Genomic DNA, 19,885 nt, shown 5'->3' on the forward strand with positions numbered 1-19,885 from the left:
AAAAATTCACTGATAGCTCATGTATCTAGAAGTGGTAGACTTGGGATTTCAGGTCAGTGTGACTCCCAAACTTGTACTCTTTCTTCCACACTAACCCAAGAAATGGGAGGCCCAGGGAGGGTAAGGATGAAGGCAAGTTTACCCTGCCCATAAAAGGCTGGGGATGGGCCAGAAATGAGATCTCCTGTGCTCCAAATTCAGTCCATTTTCCACTAGGGTTTCCCAAATAAAAGAAAATTTTCCAGCTGCTGAGTCATGAGCAATAATACGGAAGGTGAGAAAAACACCTGTGGTGAACGATCCTGAGACGGGTTCACTTTCCTCAAAGCCCTTCACGGCGATGACGCTGACGAGGTATTCTGCTCCAGGCAAGAGCTTCGCCAGTCTGGTCTGAGTCTTGGTTCCGTCCACAGTTACCACTGAGGGTGTCCCTGGAACCCGGCAAAAGCAAGATCGGGAATGGTGAACCTCACTGAAACATACCATCGCCCCAAGAATGGTGCATCCAATTTGGAAATGAAACTATGCCTTTATCCAGTACCATTTTCTTGACTTCCTCTCATTTGCTCCTACCCTCTGGCGTAAGAGAAGAGGCCTTACTTTTTGTATAATACTTTTTTTCCATCCATGCAGATGCCAAAAAGCAAGCCAGGAGAGGAAAAAACATGAAATCACAACGTGCTAATAATGGCAAGTTTCCGTTCAGTAGAGAGTTGGCATGTCATGCACATTTTATTTATTTATTTTTCCCACAAAGACTATGAAAAGCTCACTCTTAATGTATATCTGATATATTTAACCCATTATCTTAGCTTTGGAATATACAGACTCCCTTACTAGCAGAGATCCTACTCTTTAAGAAAAGAAGATGGTCATAGTCAAGTTCGTACTTATATTTATTTAAAAGGCCTGAATTTATACTTCTTAGAATTTCAGGGCTGGTGAGGAGCTTGTATATCAGCTGGCCAAACTTCCACTGGGCTGCTACATCATCCCTTTGAAGAGGTATCAACCATCCTTTCTGTATATCCTTCTGCTTGCCAGAAATGTCTTTAGGCAGATTTGACTGTGTATCCCTGCCCCCGCCGCCCCCAGCCAAGCATGGTCTTTGTTGTGGCCCCTGTGCGCTGGACTAGAACTCTCAGCTCTACAAAGTCACAACTCCCCATCTGTACTGAGACAGGCCGATTTGGAAATCAAAGGGTAAAAACTTCACATACATCCAGCTCAAGATCAACTTTTCAGGTAAGTGTGCTCAAAGAGAAAAAGGCCAGTGTATTTAGAGTCTACCATTATGAGAAAACAACATTGGGGTCCATTTCTTTTTTTCTTTTATTTTTTAATGTTTATTTGTTTTTGAGAGAGACAGAGAGAAACTGAGCACAAGCGGGGGAGGGATAGACAGAGAGAGGGACACAGAATCCGAAGCAGGTTCCAGGCTCCACGCTGTCAGCATAGAGCCCGAGGCGGGGCTCAAACTCACAAACCGTGAGATCATGACCTAAGCTGAAGTTGGACACTTAACCAACTGAGCCACCCAGGTGCCCCAGGGTCCATTTCTCACAGAAGTTGAGAACTTCAAGGCTGGAGAGGGTCTTCATAAAATGACCCTACACAAGGTAATTCTTCCAAGGATCTTAGAGCACTTTACAAATGAAATCTACAGAGATGGTCTCAAATAGAAGGAAATAATTTTCTTTGGTCATATTTGGGGAGGATGGCAAGTATCAGGGTTTCTTCACTATCCCACTCACACCCTCCAGGCCACTTTTCGAGTGCCCTACCTCCTCCAACAGGGACATAGGTGATCCGGAAGCTCTCCACCTGGGCAGAGGGCACCATCCAGCTGACAGTGGCTGAGTTTTCAGTGATGTCTGAGAAACTGATTTCCTTAGGAGAGCCCATGGCTGTCAAGGAAAAAGCACAGGAGAAACCCAGAAACAGTCAACTATATTGCTCATCAATGATTCTTCCTGGATTCCTTATCCAGGAAAACACAGCCCCTAGAGTTTGTGGCTGAGCCATGCCTTTAGGATAGAGAATGTGGTGGTCTAGGGTCAAGTTGTGACTCGATAGAAACAATTGTTCTCTCATTCAGGTACATGGGCCCAGGGCTGTAAAGCAGCCATTCGGTTTCATTTCAGTACAATGTTAACACCACAGCTGACATCTAAGGAAGTGAGGCTGGCTGGTTTCTCAGCTTGGAATATGCCATCCTATCATTTTTCATTTTTAGCATTTTTTTTTCAAACTTTGCATTGTAGCTCCTTTTATTAAATGATACTAAGACTTGACAATGGTATGGTTCTTTGCAATTGATTGGAATTAACCCTCATTTAGAAACCCCTGAGAAGGTGTGGTTGTAGCCATTTTACAGAGGAGCAAACTGAAGCTTGGTTCTCCAATGCACATTGTTGTGGTGTGACCTTTCTGGGTCCCAGGACTGGGAAGCAGAGCCGGCTGGAATCCTGGGGATCCTGGAAATAATGTTCACATGGAAACTGACCTCGACAAACCCATTCCTAGAACTGGATGGAGGTCCAGAACCAGGAGACCCAACAAACACCTCACACACACTGGGCCCACCTGGGGGGAAAGCCATGTTTCTGCTACAGCCATACCTCCCCCCAAACCCAGTTTCCATTGGCTTTGCTCTGTATTTCTTGGCTTAGCTCCTTGCCCTCTTCAGCTGACCATGTTTAAGCAGAGAGTTCAGGAAATAATTTTCAGGCCTCCAGGGAACTTGTTTCTCATCTTTCCCTTCTCCAACCCACGTTGATCATTAAGTTTTAAAACCCACAGCCCACTGTGGGGAGATGTTTTTCTTCCCTCTCCATTTCTTTTTCCCTCCTCTTTTGGCTTTCTCCTGTGACCTGGTAGCACCTCCAGACTCTGAAGGGGTTGACTGGGGTTTTGCCCTCTCCTTGGAAAGCTCTGGAAACCACAAGGGCTCTGGATCCTGGAAGATCTTGATTGTCCAAACACCACGGAGGGCCTGGGCAACCTGGGGGCAGGTTCCTTCATTTCTGTGGGCCCCGGTTGCTCCATCTGTCCAGTGGGAAAAATGATGCCCACCTACAGGAATATTTTTAGGATTAGCAGAGCTGATGGACGTAAAACCCCTAACAGAATCTGGCATGAAGAAAGAATTCAGTAAACATGATTGCTCTCTCTTTCATTCCCATGTAACTATTTTTCCCATGGGCTACCCTGGATTTTGAAGTAACTTCCAAGAAAGATCTAGATGAGGCCGGCTGAAGACAAACCAACAAACCCCAGTGAGGTGTGCAGATGAAGGCACTGTGGCTCTCCTGCAGCTCGCTGGGGTCCACACCGCCTTTCACTCTGACTGCAAACCTCACTGGTGCAAGTCCTAGCACATTTTAGATGTATCTTTGTGGCCACAGCTTTTGTTTCTCTAGATCCTAGTTTTTCTCATCTACAAAATGGCAATATTATCTGCCATGCTGTAGAAACCGTAAGAATTAGCAGCCTCATACATCGTGCCCGCCTGAGGGATGTGCCTGATTAGAGTGGCAGGAAAACAGCCATGTATAATAACATGAAGGAATGGGACAATAGCGATGGAATTCTAGGTTCATTGGGGTGATGGTTTTGGACAATAGGCCTTCCTAGGTGTGGAAGACTATTTGTTATTTTAGCATATCTTCTTCTGTCATAAATAATGCCCTAAGTCTCCAGGACCACAGCAGAGGAGATGGTCAACGGGAACCTAAAGACAGAGCTTCACACAGCAACTAAATCATACTACTTAAAAGCTGGGAAGACCCAAGCAAGGCAATGCCTCTGCCTCTCTTCCCAAGTGGATGCATGATTTTCAATAAAAACTCCATTATGGAAACATCTGGAATTGTTAAAAAAAAAAAAAAAAAAACTCACAAGGAGGTTGAGGAGGGCTTTTATCCGTAATTTGCATAAAAATTTGCCTCCCCAAATCTGGAGCAAATGTCCATTGCTTTAATCACCTGGCCCTTGATAATCAGCTTTAAAAATTTATTCTCCCTTCAACATACTTTTTTTTGAACACTTCATATGTCTGAGGTCCTATGTTAAGCTAAGGGGACAGCTACTGTAGCCAGTATGGTTTAAGAGCAAGGATTTTCGAGTTAGACTGACCTGCGTTTGAATTCCATTCTGGCCTTACCTGCTAAAACCACCTTACCCCCTGAGGTCTCAGTTTCCCTTCTGTGAAGTAGAACTGACCGTGGCACTCCCCGGCCTGGCTGGATCATGGTGATTCAGTGAGACAAAAGTGTGTCCGTTGCCCGGCTTCATGTGGCATGGAGCTCACGCTTTATAATTGGTGGTTACTATGTTTATGCTTCATGGGAGTCAGAGCCAGAGGCACCGAGCATAAAGAGCCTGGTTCATATAGAAGGAAGGATTGCCAAGCAAGGGTCTCTGCAGACCTGCTGAGTCAGGCCCCCAGGGCACAATGCTGTTGCAACTCCGGTGTGTGGTTTCAAGTGCATCTGAACTGGAACTGAGCAGAGGACTTGCAGGGCTGCCTCGCTGGGAAAGGAATGTTAGGGGGCAATGGGCGGCACATTCTGGGAGTTGGGAGAAGGGACACTGACTCCCCCATTGGCCTGCAGGGAGGAAGGGAGTACCAGGGATGTGTGTGTTTCTGGGGGCAGTGATGGGGAGAGGCTAAGGAAGCATTTCAGGCTCCTTACTGAGCACTTGAAACTCCAGAGAAGAAGAATAAAGCCATCATACTCTGTTGTTGGATTTTTAACTATTTTCTGTCTATTCTGGGGACCCTCTATTTGGGCACACCGGTGTCTAAATCCCCAGTGGCAAAAGATGTTTCTGGTAACTCTGGGCTTTCCAAAGAGGGCCACCGCTGCCGTGAAGATGTGGCTCAAACAATGGAGGGGAAGAGGAGCCATTGCAAATACTCGGATCACCAGACGGAACAAAAACTTATGACCTAAGTATCCACCAGTAGGGGAATAGTTAAGTAAATAAGGCTCATGGGATTGTCTCTCAGATCTAATAAGCCAGAAACACACATACACTACAGTGTGCAAGAGTGTTGCCCCAACAAAATTTAAAAAAGAGAGCTTAGATTTGTGTCAATTTTGTCTATCTGCATAGATAAGAAAGTGGTAAAATTGGCTGCCTCTACACAGAGCAACTGGGTAGCAGGGACATAGCTGAATAGGGACTTTGCTAGATGTTCTTTTTTTTTAATTTTTGAATTTTGAACCAAGTGATCCATGAAAAAATAACATTTACTTGAAATCACCCAAACATAAGAATAGCTAATACTGCTACAATGGGCAAGGCAACAAAATACTCAACAGTCATGGGCTTATTTAAACCTCATAGCTGAATTCTGAGTTCAAGTCTACTTGTCAGATGAGGGGACTGAGGCTCAGAGAAGAAAGGACTTGCCCAAGACCACGCAGCTGGTACAGAGAAAGGATGAGACTCCAGGGAGTCTGCCCAGAGGCTCCAGGCCACACCACTTGGTACACTTCCCCCAACAGCCTTCCCTGCCACTGGGCACTTGCTACTAGCAGCTTGTGCTCAGGGAGCCACAGGAGAACCTGCAGCAGCTTTTATGAGGATAAGGAGGAACAGAGTATCTCAGGGAAGGGTTTACTACTGTGCAGGAGAGGAAAGAGGAGGAAGGATAGAAAAATGGAAGGGAAACTTTCTAAAGCTGATGAGGTAATGGTGGAATCAGACATGTGTTGTCTAATGGAGTAACTTCCCCTGTCCTCTCCAAGTACAGAGGGGATTCGGGCACACATGTGCACACACACACACATGCACATGTGTGCGCGCGCGCGCACACACACACACACACATACACACACATACACACACATGCTTTGGCTGTGAAATACAAAACCCCAAAGAAAGAAATCAAAGAATGGCTTTCCAAAGCACGGGGTCTGCCTTTCTTTTCTTTTGCTCTTAAAAAAAGAAGAAGAAAAAGAAAAAGCTCTTGATTATTCATTCTCTCTCTCTCTCTCTCTCTCTCTCTTTTTTTTTTGCTTTAGCACTGTAGGGCCTCTAGAAAAAAAGATCAGCAAAACAAAATCAGTGATCAGAAGTAAACTTTGAAAGGCAGTGTTTATAAACCAAGGTCAAAAATCAGGCTCTGTCTCTGATCTCAAGTTGTTTTATGGGCAGCCACAGTGAGGGAGGAGACAAGGACCCGCATCCCAGGGATAGGGTGTCCAAGTTAATAAGAAACAGGATTTTTCCTCTGACTGAACTGCTGTCTGCATTTCAGCATTTCCTTCACGCCTACAAATACTGATTATGGTTTCTGTAGGTGGCGTCTCCTAGTTCAGTAGGTCCTGAAACCTGATGTAATAAAATACCCATCTCTGGACCAAGAGAAGGTTTTGGCTAATGTTGCACTCAATGCCTGTCAGAGACAGCAAGTATGTACCCTCGTCAGTTAGCTGTCATCCAGCCTGCTTACATTTATTTAGTAGTAATTAAAATAAGATGGTGTTTGGGTTCTACCCCAAACCTGGCCTTGTGACATTAGGCAAATCACATCGGCTTTCTGGGCCACAGATTCTTCATGCACAAACAGAAGAGGCTGGGATATACCATTCCTCTGGTCCCTTTTACCCCTCCTTGTGCTTTTGTGATTCTTTCTTCTGATCCCTCTTTGAAGCAGTCTCTCTCTAGGGAGTGCTATGTCTCTCCTTCTCCCTCAATTTCAGGAAGGAATTCACCCTACCTTTCATAGATCTTTCCCTCTAAAGAGACTGTTACCAATGAACTTTTTTCTCCTTGAAACAACTCACATGGAAAAGGGTCTGCATTTCCCCCTCTAGGGCCTTTTAAAGTTGTTATGAATATCACATAAAATCAGTGAGCTTCATGAAGAGCAGCTTGTTGACCTTGCCAGCTCCCTCCTTTGATCCTTCCTGATCACGGTACTGATTATTCACACACAGCATCTGATAAATATTCATCTTTATAGGTGGAGGTACCACTTCTCCATTATCCCCTGCCTGCTCTAAGGTCAAACATTTGACCAAAGAACAAGGAATTATACCTCTGCATTAAAAAAAAAAAAAAAAAAAAAAAAAAAAGATGGGATAATTGTCCTAAAGAACGGTCTTTGGAATTTAAAAAATGTAATAATTATAATGATGACGATGTATTAATGAAAATCCAAATAGCTTTAATTTACTGAGCTTTTGCTATGTACCAAATCCTCTGCTATAGGCTTTCCATGAATTATCTCATTCAATCCTCCCAGCCCCATTCAATAAATGGCATCATACTCTTCTTGAATTAAGGCTTAGCCAAATTGTCCACACTCACACTGTCTATAATTGAAAGACCTTGGCTGCATTCAAAGATCTTGTAATTTCCCAGCCCTGTGAAAGAAAATCCCCAAGTCATGACTTTTCTTGGTTATATCCTGTTTATGTACGGTACCTGTTGTTGCTATAGCACTGACTGGTTGGGATCGCCTTCCACTGCTTATTCCATAGAGTTCAATTTCGTACTCAGTGGCCTCTCTGAGGCCAGTTATGTCCCTGGTTCGTTCGGGGGCAAGTAGGGTTATTTCCATTGGCTCAGACTGCTTTTTGGTATCTCTGATTTTGAGAACAAAACTGTCGAAGACCCCGTCATCAGCTGTCCAGGACAGACGGAAACCGTCTGGGGTGGCATCTGAAACCAGAAGGTGGTCAACTTCTGGCTCGGCTTCTAGATGGGAGGAAATGGTGGGAGGAGGAGAGAGAACATCATTTACCAGCCAGTGCAATCTTCTTTTCCAGTGGGCGTATCAATATTCAGTGGCCCTGTGGCTCTCAGAGATAGAAGTGTCCTGAATACCAAAAATAAAATTATCCAACACAAACAAGTAGATCTGGGGGAAGGGAAAGATGGAATTCACACATTCACTACAAGCCAAGTGGCTGCTTGCATATGTGAGTTTTGTCTAAAAGCAATTCTATAAATCCACATCTGGACTCAGCTTTGGCCCCTCCCATGCATTATTAAACAAGTTCAAAGCCAATAACTTGTTTACATTTGTGCTCTGATCTCCCAATGGCTGAGTGCCCATCCTCTGTAAGACCTTTTTCTATTCTTTTAAAAAGATAAATAAACCAGTATTAATGATCTGTAGAGTTGCCTATGATGATACTGCTGATTATGTTTCCCTTGATCCTGAGCAAAATGGCCTTTAAAATGTTATGTTATGGTCTTTTTGCTTTTTTCTTGTTAGTACTGTTGTACTAAAGAAGGCTCCTACTCTCGACTTTTTTGCTTGCCTTTTTAACTATTAGATAAATGTTCAGAAGGTAAAACTGAGGCTTGAAACCTCTTGTGCTCCATACTTTGGACCCAAGGTATTATCTTGGATTGCCTTAACCAGACAAAACTCAATGTCAAGGTAAATTTAGAGCTGAGTTTCCCAAAGTGTACTCAGAGCAAACTATTCCTGTTTGTTCTTCTTCTTTAAAAGGCACCCAGTGTCAAATACTGCCTGGGTAAGTCACTTTTGGAGAGACACAGGCGCATTGAGATCTTCTGTGAAGCCTTGTTGTCAAGGATCCTGTTAAACTATGTTTAACTCAGTGGTTCCAAAACTTATTTGATCATGGAACTTCTTCACCAAGTAGGACCTTTGAATATTCTATGGAACTAGTAAAATCTAGAAAGACTTTGGGAAACACAGAGTTTTTACTGTTAATGTTGTTTATGTATGTGTCTCTAGGAATTATTAGTCTTGAGAAAATTATGGATTTAGTCTGTGTCAAAGAATCTCTATGACATTAGTGTTTACCAATATAATAGGTCTGCAGTTGAGTTTTCAATAACAAGCCCACCTTGTAGGTTTATCAAGATCACAGTTGACATTTTAAGATGACAAAATGCTGTAAATAAGTATATCTTTGAAATATACTCATTGGTATATTTCTTTTGAGAAGGCTGAAACATAGCTGGGGACCAGCCAGGATGTACACAGGAGAGGATGATGTGGAATAAGCACACAAGAACTACAGACAAGACATGGTCTAAAAGGACTTGGGATGCCAAGTGGCAAACATTTCGACCTTCTCATTTCTGGAGAGGGAGAAGAGGAGTGTTCAGTAGAGACATAAGACAAGGGAGAGTGTGATGGGGGGAAACACAAAAGAACAGGCCACAACTATGGATTCAGCAGAGAAAATGGACAAGAATGTTAAAACCATGGTGATATGGTAGATGGATTACATGGAAGGGAACCAAGGAGAGGAGAAAATGGCTCACTTGAATCCAAATACCTGTAACAATCTCAGCCCTCAAGGGCGTGGTTTGGTGCCCTTGGGTGAAGCCAGAGACCATGACCTCATAACCAATTCCAGTTATGAGGCCTCTGAGCTCCAACTTCCTCTGGGTTCCTGAAAGTGTGAATTCCTGGGGGTCCAGCAGCTTCCCAGAATCCACCACCGCTACTAGGAAGCTGTCAAAGGCATTCTCCGATGCCATCCAGGAAACTGTGAACCCGTAGGGATTAATGTCGGAAATGGTTAGGTTTTCCAGAAGGGGCAGGGCCTCTGAAAGAAGGGAGGAGTGAAAATAACTCAGGTTAGCAGCACTGACCCTGCAGGGATAGCACAACTCTCCACGGATACTGAGAGATACCCAATCAAACACTAAATGTGTTAATTTCTCAGAAAACGAATATTTAGTAAGAGCTTATTGGCTGCCAGATGATGTTATCTTGTGTAAATCTCTCAACAGGCCTATGAGATAGATAATATTCCCATTATACAGGCAAAAAAAGCCTGAGTTTCAAAGAGGTTGATTGGCTTGGCCAAAGTCATAGAGCTAGTATGTGATAGAGCAAGGTTTTTAGCTGGATCTCACTCCAAAGGCCATGAATTGTTCCCTGTATAATTGGATATCTTGTGTTGGGTTTGTACCTCTTTCTCTATTTCCAACTGTCTTCTGGTCTTGAAGGAAATCAGCTCTTTTTTTCCCCCCAATATACTGATATACTTCCTTTTGGGTACACTTCATATGTTTCCATTTCACTTCTAGTTCACATTTTGAATCAAGTTAATGAGGCCCCTTAGTGACATGCATCTTCATTAGCTGAAATAGGGGGAGGGGGTAAGATTTTTTTCATGTGGCAGAATTAACAAATTAGGGTTATGGTCCAGTAAGCAATACTATGATTCACTGATTCTTTTGCTGTTTGTTTTCCTGGATAAAGTAGGAGGTAAGGACATGTCGGGATCTTTAATAAGTTCTGGTGTCATCTGTTCATTCATTCACCAAACATCTGTGTCCCAGGCACCCTTATTTCTTAGGCATCAAGGGGTCTTTTCACACACTGGGATTCCCAAAATAGTGAGGTTATATCAGCTAAGTTTCTAAGTGCTAAGTTCTAAGTACCAATTGACAAGGCTTCATGTTTATTCTCCTATTTAATACTCATAATGACACTGTGAAATAGCTACTGCTACCGTCCCCCTCTCCCCCATGATATCTAAGGAAACAGAGATCAATGACTTATATACAGGATTCCAAATCTACTGGGTGGCTAAGCTGGGCTCCCACCCAGGCCATCTGATTCCAAGCTCAATGCTCTTTCCACACTCTAAGCCAGTGTCTAATTAGTCAACCCCATCAGGGCTGGCAAGTCTGGAGGCTTAAGTAGGATTGGTGGAGCAGGTTCAGAGCCCCCCACTCTAGCAAAACGAAACACAGTAATAGTGAATGTATTTTTTATTGGAGGGGACATGGGGCTGGGAACTCCATGACCAAGGCTGCTTTAGCCACACCTCATTTACAGGCTTCTTTTCTGCTGCTTCTAAATGGAAACTTTCAAAGAGATAAATGACCTTACACTAATGCCCAGAGTCTAATCCATGCAATGTAAAGAAAAATGTTTTACAAAGAAGTCATTGGTGATTGAATGAACAAGTAAATGAATATCCTCATCCTCAAAGCAAAGATTTAAATTTTGTTGTGGGCTGGACTTCCTGTACTGATTTAGCATATTTGGTATTTGTTTTGAGGCTTTTTTTTTTTCCAGGTAAGGATCTTCCGAAAATCATAATTCTATTGAAGGCGAAGATGAAATCACTTATACTGTGCAAACAGACTTCTTTGTCTCCAAGACAATGGTCTCAAGTTCTTTTGCTGAGTTTATTTAGGTAAGTGGCGCTTCTTTGGATAGCTAGCCTCTGTGTACCTCCACACCATCAAAGCAGCGGATTCTCGTGAAAAGAAGGGCATTCAGGCTAATTAGTCAATCAAAGTCTTGTTATTTATAGTCATTCATGTTCAGCTTTTTTTTTTTTCTTTTTAAAAATATGCTTCTTTTAAAACTCAGGGTCTTTTCACTTCAAGGATTAGCTGAGACAATGCTGTAACCAGATCTAGGATTCCCAAGACCAGCCCTCCTAGACTGCCTTTCTTCTCTCCGTTCTGTGGGAGGTCCTGTGGGAGGCTACAAGAGATGGCCTGATGGGGTCTGTGGCTGGCCATTCCTGCCCTCCTGTGCATCGGGAGGCAAGAGACTGGGAGCCCCCACCACTCTCTCCCCTGCCCCACTAAGAAATGACCATGTTCTGCATTTGAAGACTTTTTTGAATGACTGAATTCACAGTAGGCAACGGGACAGAAAACATAACCACTTTTTGATCTTACATTAAAACACGTCCAGTGTTCTCTTGAAAATAGTAAGAAAATCATGATTTCATAACAATAGCTGCTGAGTTTCTATCTAGAATTGTTGCTTATTTTTAAGAATGCTACTTCCCTCCTAGGAAACAGCAGAAAGAACCCAGCATCGTAAGATGCCTACTGGATGCCAAGCCATTAAACTTTATCATATCCATTTAGATCCTGAGACAAAGCTGACAGAAATGGCTGTGGGGGTCCCTTTGTCAAATATAAGGAAACTGGAATTCAGAACAGTTAAGAACCAGCCAAGGTTATGCAGCTAAGAATATGTGGGGGAAGTTCAGAAACCACTCAGGTCTGATATCAAAACCCTCACACTTCTAGGTCATCATGGCTGCTTCCAATTAAATATTTAATTGATCTTATTAACATATTTTATCGGTAGTGATTTAGATGCTGGGAGAGGCCTGGTTTAATGTGAATCAGCAGGCAAAGTCAGTCTCCTGGAAATTATCAGTAGTGGAAGGCAAGAGACTTCTAAATATTTTCTGAGGTATGTAGCCTTTGCCATTGATTTGGGATGATCTCAGGAAAGAAAACGGAAAGCCATTTCTTTATGTAATTCTTCAGTAATTCAAAGAGAGGTTGGAGGTCAAGTTCAATAAATGGGTAAGCTTCAATTAAGTTTGGATTTATCTGCTACCCTAGGTCAGACCTTCAGTAATTTGCTGTGGATGCTGACTTAAGACAAAGTGTTTTTTTTTTTTTTTTTTATTTAAAGAAAAAGAGAAATTATTATATTTCTGGGGCAAGTGGTTTATAAACTGCCTTACTTAGCATGATTTATGGCAAAAATTCCTGCTCCAGGCTGTGGGTAACTTAGAACTCACTTTTCAGCCAGAATTGCTAAAATATGTATCAGCCTATAAAGCTAGACAGGAAAATCCTTGGAAGCTTTATGCAGCTGTTGAGTACATGGTCTCCATGTCCCATGAAAAGCTGCAAAATATCCCTCTTTGCGAAATACCAGAGGATCTGATCTCTCTTCACTTAGATGTTTACATCTGGAGTGAAGACTCTACTGGGGGTTGACGTTCCCTGTAGAATGCCTATCACCTTTCCTCTCTGCTCTCCCCCATCTCAAAATTCTAAATGGACAAGTGAGAACCTTTGAATGAGTACCTGTCATGACAAAAGCAGTGAGGGGTCTCGTGGGGTCCCCAGCCCAGGTGGTCCCTGCCACACTAATGTCATAGCCAGTGTTCTCCAGCAAGCCTGTGATGTGAGCATGCTGTGTGTCTCCTGAGACCGTGAATTGCTGGGGCTCATACAGCGAGTGAGAATCGCTAACATTGACAACACTCTTTGCAAAAAACCTGGCTCGAATGCTCCAGGACACATTGAAGCTGTCAGGAGTAATATTGCTAAGGATTAGAATGCCCAACTGTGGCTCTGGCTCTGAAGGGAGAGGAAGATGGACAGAAGAGAAAGGAGATGCATTATTAGAGGAAGCAGTTGGTTTTTCCAGACTATAGCCATAGGACATAAAAGTGCCAATCCCTCCAAATATTTGCAGAAAGGTAGTATATTAGGCTGTGGCTACACCTGCAATGACTAATGCTAGAGAATATACTTTCTCTGCAGGTATGGATGTGCATTCTTTATAAGTATAGACACGACTACTTGCTGGCCATAAGAAGAAAGGTGAACAGGCATTAGAATGGCAGATAGGAGCAACAGAGAATATTTAGGGTGCATTTCTAAAGGTTTGCAGCGGGACACTAGCTCTGTAAGATGTCCTAAGAAAAGTAGCTTTTAGTAAAGTATGTATGGGTATTCTATCTCACCCTAGAGATTCCCAAAGCCTGAGAGTATTTTATAGCCTCTGAAATGCTGGTTCAGTAAAGAAACCTACTTAATTTTGTGCAGCCCAGAATTTCATACACTTATTGATCAGTGGATACTCTTTCAAAGGATATTCTTTGAACATCTCAAGTAGCTTGTGGTTCACAGAGCATGTCTTAGGAAATGCTACTTTGAAGTATCCTTATTTAGTTTTCTTTTGATCTATTTCAATTGTAAAAATTAAAGGCTAATATCCATACAAGAGAAATTCTCCATAGTTTTTAGAAATCCAAAGGTTTCCTATACACCATAAGAAAATCTGCATCTTACCCTGAATACCATAAAGGTAAAAATGGCTTTCATTAAAAAATTCTTGGTGTATGCAAAAGTTAAAAGAAAATTTAAAGTTAGGTGTTACATTTTCTAACTAGAAAATTCACTTACTGGATAATTTGGAAAGATAAGTGGTTCTCCTGGAGGTTGATATTCTCTTGTCCCTTAAAGACTAGGAGATCAGTGATCAAGGCAACTCATTTTGTAATGTAGGGGGCCTGCACTGCTAGTTTCCACTAGGATGTATACGATCTGGCCTCCTCAATGCACATTTATCGAGCAATACTAACTTTAAAGTAAGTTCGACTCAAACTTTATTTTAGGAAGAGGCAACAGTCCAGGAGGGTTGAGGTACCAGGGTTAGCACTGAAGGTTGGGAAGAAGCAGACTATTTCTTCCAAGGACTTGGGAGTTGTTTTGCTGCAGCTCCAGTATTAGGAGGAAAGAAGGGACTCATCTGGATAAACTTAAACTGGACAGTTGCACAGCATAATTTGATGCCACAAAGTCCCTAAGGGCAAAAAGAATCTGGCCCCAAAGCAGAAGATAGCCATAAGTAACGGCATGGAATCTCCAACTTAGCAATTAGTTTGAGAAGATAATGACGCTATAATTTTTAGCCATAACATTGGCATAAATTACCTCAACCGCACTAAAGGTAGAACCCTCCAAGTGGGCCTCTGTTTGCTCTTTCCCTGTGTTTTGCTGTGGCAGCAATCTCTCAAATTAAGGATGCATGTTAGGATTCTTCTCATGCCACCAAAAAGAGACTGGCAATGTGAACACATTCGCCATGCAGAGTAAGACTTAGCTTCTCATGGCCAGCTTGGCCTCCAGCTGTCTCCCAAAGGGTGCAACCAAGCTCAGGAGTGAGGTGCAAGAAAAACCTCGAAGAGAGAGTGAGAGAGAAGGTATGGCCAGTGTTCCATGCAAGCTGGGATATCTTTCTCTCACCACTTCTAACCCTTTGAAATAATTCTTGGACATGCCATATGCTTCCAGGAAACATAGATATTTTCAAAAATGTAATACTCTGAATGTTCACCACATGCACCAAGATTTGGACAAGACGACAGATGAAAGAAGGTGGACATTTTGTGACAGGTATCAGAAGATGACAAAGCATGCTTGGTGGGGTAAATGTCAAAAGAGAACAGTCTATTTGTAGGGAATGCAAGCAAATAAAAGTCTTAAGAACAAGACGAGACCACTGGGTCCTCTGGCTCTGGAAGTGTGTGTTAGGGTCTTTTCCTCGCATGCTTCTGGCACTGTGTTTTAGAATCTTGGAAGAGAGAAAAAGGATGAATATCACTCTGACCAGGGAACCCAAACTGGCATGCACACACCTCTTTGGCAATGTCATAGGCAAACTCTGATTAGACCACAGGCAGAGATAATGGGTAGAACTGGAAATGATTATTCAAGATCAGATGAAAAGGATGATGTAGAAATTCAACCAAAGCAAGTCAGGTTAACTCTATATAAACAAACAGAGCAACTCCAGATGTGAGTGCACATTTAGGAAAAAGAGGTTGACTTCTGGGTGATTGTTTTTCTTTTTAAGTTTTAAAGCTCTGATTTGGGTGGCCCTGTCAAATTTGGGAAAGATCTAGAGGAACCAGGAGGATGAAAAATGTGTAGCGAGGGCTTTTTGGGGGACTGCTCCCCAGAGGAATTTCAATGGAGAGTGAAGAAGCCATCGTGGGAAATACCTGTGGTTGCTTGGGCCATTAGAGTGTGAGCGCGGTGCCCGCCCATCAGCCCATGAAGGTGTGCAGTGTAATTAGAAGAAGCCGTGAGGTTGGTGATGACTGAGCTGCGAGACGCCGCAGGTACAGAACGCACTACCGTCTCCTGGCCGTGGTCAGAATTCCTAACTTCGATAAGAAAGCTATCAAAGGCAGCCTCTTGGGCTTTCCACGAGAGGGCCATACTGGCCCAGGTCACATTTGAGATAGTGAGGTGGCTAAGGAGAGCTTCGGCCACTAAAGCAAGCAGAAAAAAATATGAAAGCGTGTTAATTTAAAACACTATTACAATAGAGTCAAAAACTAAAACACATAAGACTAAATCCATAAAGTTTTAGACTTCACCCTTTGGTAAAAGACTTGTCCTTGTTGAAACCCAGTTTGAGCCATGAGAAACAAATATAAGGGGCTGAATAATTTTCTCCTCCAGGTTTTTGTGTACTTTAATATGGCGAAGATGACAGACCACCCTGCTAACAATCTGTAGTCTCACGCAGAATGAGGACAGACCTTCCCTCAGCCATGGGTGACTTAAGTGTTAGATGATTTTGATGCTACAATGTCAACCTTTTTCTTGGATTCATTATCCAAAATGTGCTAAGAATGCTATTTTGAATGGCTAAGCTTCTCCTTTCAAATTCAGATAGAGAATTCTCTTTTGCTGCGTGCCAGAGAGGGCCTCACATAGGATGTGTACCACAGACACTACAAATTTAAGTGAGAGCAGCTCATACTCTGGCTGGCCAAGTTCCTTGTATAAACATGACGACTTCTATTTTTGCAATCAACCATTTACTCTTCTGGGAGCAAGAAGACAGCCTGTTCATGTATTTTCTCCTAGAGATTGCATTGGATTTGGGATGGTCTGGATGGCACGACTTCCTTGTGCACCCATCTGATTAGTAATCTGCTTTTTTTTTTTTTTTATCATTTTCCAAGTTGAAAAAAAATAACAGTACCAACACGATTTCATTAGATCATTGGGATATTTGAGTATTAGGAGGCCAAAGATATTAGGATAACACAAAATATAATTTTTAAGACTTTTTTGATGCAGACATCTTTCCAAATCAAGGACAACTCTTGCTTCTTAGGTATAGAAGGGTAGAATTCTTTTCTCCAGATTCCATATGGCAAACTGGGCCAGACTACATTTTATGCTGCAAATGTCCTGGTCAGTAATAGATCAGGCAAAGGGCTTAGCAGAAATCCACCATTTGGGCTGCTGTTGGAGAGAGTTATGTTAAGTAGTATTCTAGCCTAGCATTGTGGAGCAGTTAATGCACTGTGGCTTCACCCTGCAAAGAAGGAGTGAATGAGCAGCTTCACCCTGCAAAGAAGACTCTAGAGAGAGGCGGTCAGACATGGGAAAAGGCAGATGTACCTGTGGTGGCCGTGGCACTGATGGTTTGGGTCCGGATGCTGGGAGCAAGTCCCGAGAGGTAGACAATAAAATGATTATTAGGGTGTAGCCCTGAGATGTGGGCAGTTCGTTCAGCACCAGAGATATTATATTCCATCGTCTCCAAAAACCTATTGGAATCAACAATTTCAATGGTAAAGGTCTCGAAGGCCCCATCGGTGGCTGTCCAGGAGAGATTGAAGCTCTCAGGAGTTATGTCAGAAACAGTTAAGTTTCCAATTTCAGGTTCTGCAGCTGAAAAAGGAAGGGTAGGGAAGAAGAAAAAATAAATGAATTTGGGTTGATTATTTGGCCTGTGTTTTAAGATTGAGGTTGTTAAGAGAAACATGGCTGGGTAGAAAGACCTGCTAGTTCAGGGTTAGGGGGAAACCAAGCAGTGTTACCAGTCAGTGCCAGCGGGAGAGAAAAAGGGGATTTGTTAAAAGAAGAAAAGAGGAAGGTCTGGAAAATTGGATTCCCCTGCTCTGGAGCAGCCATACATGATCAAGCTGGCTGAGATCCCGTGTGTGAGAAGACATCTGAATGATGTCAGCTGGAACCGTGGTGCCTAAGCTCAGATGCTTCTGGGAGCCCCGCCGCAGGGATGCTGGCCATCGGTCAAGAGATATGAGTGCTGGCAGTCTTTAGTTGCCAGAATTGCACTCAGGAGACCACAGTTACTTGGCTCCCTCCTGCAGGCATCCTTTGCTTTGAGGGAGCTCCCATCTATTTAAATAAAGGCTAAATAATTCTGATGCCATCACCCTCCCAAAGGTGGTACCCTGAGGCTTCTGATTTTGTGACTTAAAGGGAACTGGCAACTTGTCAGTGTGATTCTTGGTATTTTCATCATACTTCTGACAAGGGCCAGCTGCTTTCATATTCTGTTAGAATAGCTCGTCCTCTCTTAACTGCCTCTACGGGAGCCAAGAAAGCTACTACTTACATTGCCAACCAAGAGAGCTGAGCCGAGGCAAGGCAGTCAGGCAACCCCTGTTCGGCCAAGAAATAACATTTTGTCTTGGAGATGGTCCTACCAGTGCTTTTCTGTGCAATTGGAATAAAATATGCAGAAGGCAAGCAGAAGCAAGGTGTGGGGAGCAAGTAGTGCCTCTCTAGCAGGGAAGGGGAAGGCCTTCCCATCCCATCACATTTAGTGAGACACAAATCAGATGGGGTCATGGACCTTCCTCCTCTCATACCATTTCATCAGAAACAGGAATGTTGCTATCATTAAGAAGGAAAAAAAAACACATAAAAATATGAAGGGCACCCAACCACAAGGTCTGCAGGAAAGATCAGAAGCGGCAGGTGATTTCTCTTGCCTTCTGGGAAGGGATGATTTATGAATGTCCGATATCGTTGCCAGTTGCAATTTCTAGGCATTTCAAGGTCACCACTCATACAGTGGCTGTCTGTATTCTGTTGATGTCAGTGAGGGTTATTGAAATGATGGAGGCTAAAATGCAGGTCTATGCTTTTGCTGGAATCAGTGAGGTTGTACAGGTTTGCATGAAGGATTGGTTGCCATAATTACCTGAAAATGGGGCAGGCATATGCAAACCCAAGCAAGACAACCTCTACTGAGCTTCCAAACAATGGAGGCATATAGGAAGATACGCAATGGAGAACAGTGCTGGGGAAGGCTGCTTGCTGAGGCAGGCCCCTGGGGAAACACTGACTGCCTTGTCACTGGAGCGGAGTGACTAGTAAGGCACAGCACACCCTCCTGGGTCAGCGCTGGGAGTGCGCCATATGCAAAGGCCAACACTCCAGGGAGCAACTCTTATTTAAAAGAGCAAAAAGGGCATCAGATCTTTGACATTCATAGCCTGGGACATTCCTTGCTTCAAATGCTGCTGTGTGTACTTCTCTGAATGAATGGCTTTTTCTTTGGTACTGTCTCCAGTCATAATTGTGTAACTTTTTTTTTCTTTTTGGTCTAGCTATTTGCTAATTTGGTGTTCTAACAATGACTCAGTATCTGAGAGAACTGCCCGGAGGAGGGTAATTCAGTTCTCTTATTATACTCTGTGTATTTTAAAGAAACATTTAAATTAAAACATTTCTTTTAAATGCAAGAACCACAGTGCCCATACCCTTGAGGGATTTGGGATAGAAAAGTGCCTTTTCCAACTAGCAAAAAGACCCTCTAAAGTAAATAACCTATGCTCTACCAGAACTCACACATGGTAAGGGACGGCTTTTAGTTATATCCTAGCACTGGAAAAGAGAATTAAAACCATCAGGCTGTCTCTTGAAATCGAAAGCCATCATTCAAAAGAGAGTTAGTGGTAGGAAGTCTGGGAGAGGCTGGAGGCTGGAGGTCAGAAAAGGCAACATCTTTATCATTCATCCTCAAAATGGCAGAGGCATCCAGACCAAGGCACAGCTTATGGTGTGGTCTCTGGACATGCATGACCAGCCACTAAGGGGCATAACGGAAGGACTCAGACATGGAGAGAAGCTGACTTTCCGCAAAGTTTCATGGAGAGAAAGCAGGGTGGCTTGGGCAGGGGCATCAACAGTGGGGAGGAAGGTACCTGTGGAGGTCTCAGCAGAGAGCACTGGTGTTCTATAGCCCCGGATCACCCCATAGATGGTGACTCTATAAGGGGTGTTGGCCTTGAGGCCCGGGACGTCCACAGCCCGCAGGCTGCCGGGCACCGTGAGGTTCTGAGCTGTCTCCACCCAGTTGGCCTCCTGCACCTGAATGACAAAGTGCTCATAGGCCTGATCAGTTGTGGTCCAGTTGAGTCTGAGGCCATCCCAGCCAGCCTCGGTCACGGCTATGTCCGCCAGCTGGGGGAGCTCCTCTGAAGAAGGACAGAGACGTTATTTGTCAGTTCTGCAAAGCAAAAAAAGGAGGAAACCAAACATCCCACAGCCCAGCTCTAGGGAAGAGAGAACGAGGCGAGAGAAT

General features: G+C 43.4%; 1 protein-coding gene across 10 annotated transcripts in view; it reads right to left on the minus strand.

Moving 5' to 3' along the window:
• TNC (tenascin C) overlaps positions 1-19,885 on the minus strand; it is a 95,241-nt gene that overhangs the window by 17,849 nt on the left and 57,507 nt on the right. For 2 of the 10 annotated variants that reach the window (XM_086683829.1, XM_086683830.1), the window contains 7 exons: positions 19,506-19,778; positions 16,945-17,217; positions 15,525-15,797; positions 9,282-9,554; positions 7,444-7,716; positions 1,785-1,907; positions 288-431 (listed from right to left, as the gene is read on the minus strand). In XM_086683829.1, the coding sequence (XP_086539955.1) occupies positions 288-431; positions 1,785-1,907; positions 7,444-7,716; positions 9,282-9,554; positions 15,525-15,797; positions 16,945-17,217; positions 19,506-19,778 (1,632 nt within the window). Of the gene's footprint in view, positions 1-287; positions 432-1,784; positions 1,908-7,443; positions 7,717-9,281; positions 9,555-12,816; positions 13,093-15,524; positions 15,798-16,944; positions 17,218-19,505; positions 19,779-19,885 lie in introns of all 10 variants that reach the window. The other 8 variants (XM_025930064.2, XM_086683832.1, XM_086683831.1 and 5 more) reach the window with 6 other exon arrangements.

The sequence above is a fragment of the Puma concolor genome, chromosome D4 (genome assembly GCF_028749965.1).
Source record: "Puma concolor isolate L17-30 chromosome D4, mPumCon1.1.hap2, whole genome shotgun sequence".
In the NCBI taxonomy this organism is placed as follows: Eukaryota; Metazoa; Chordata; class Mammalia; order Carnivora; family Felidae; genus Puma; species Puma concolor.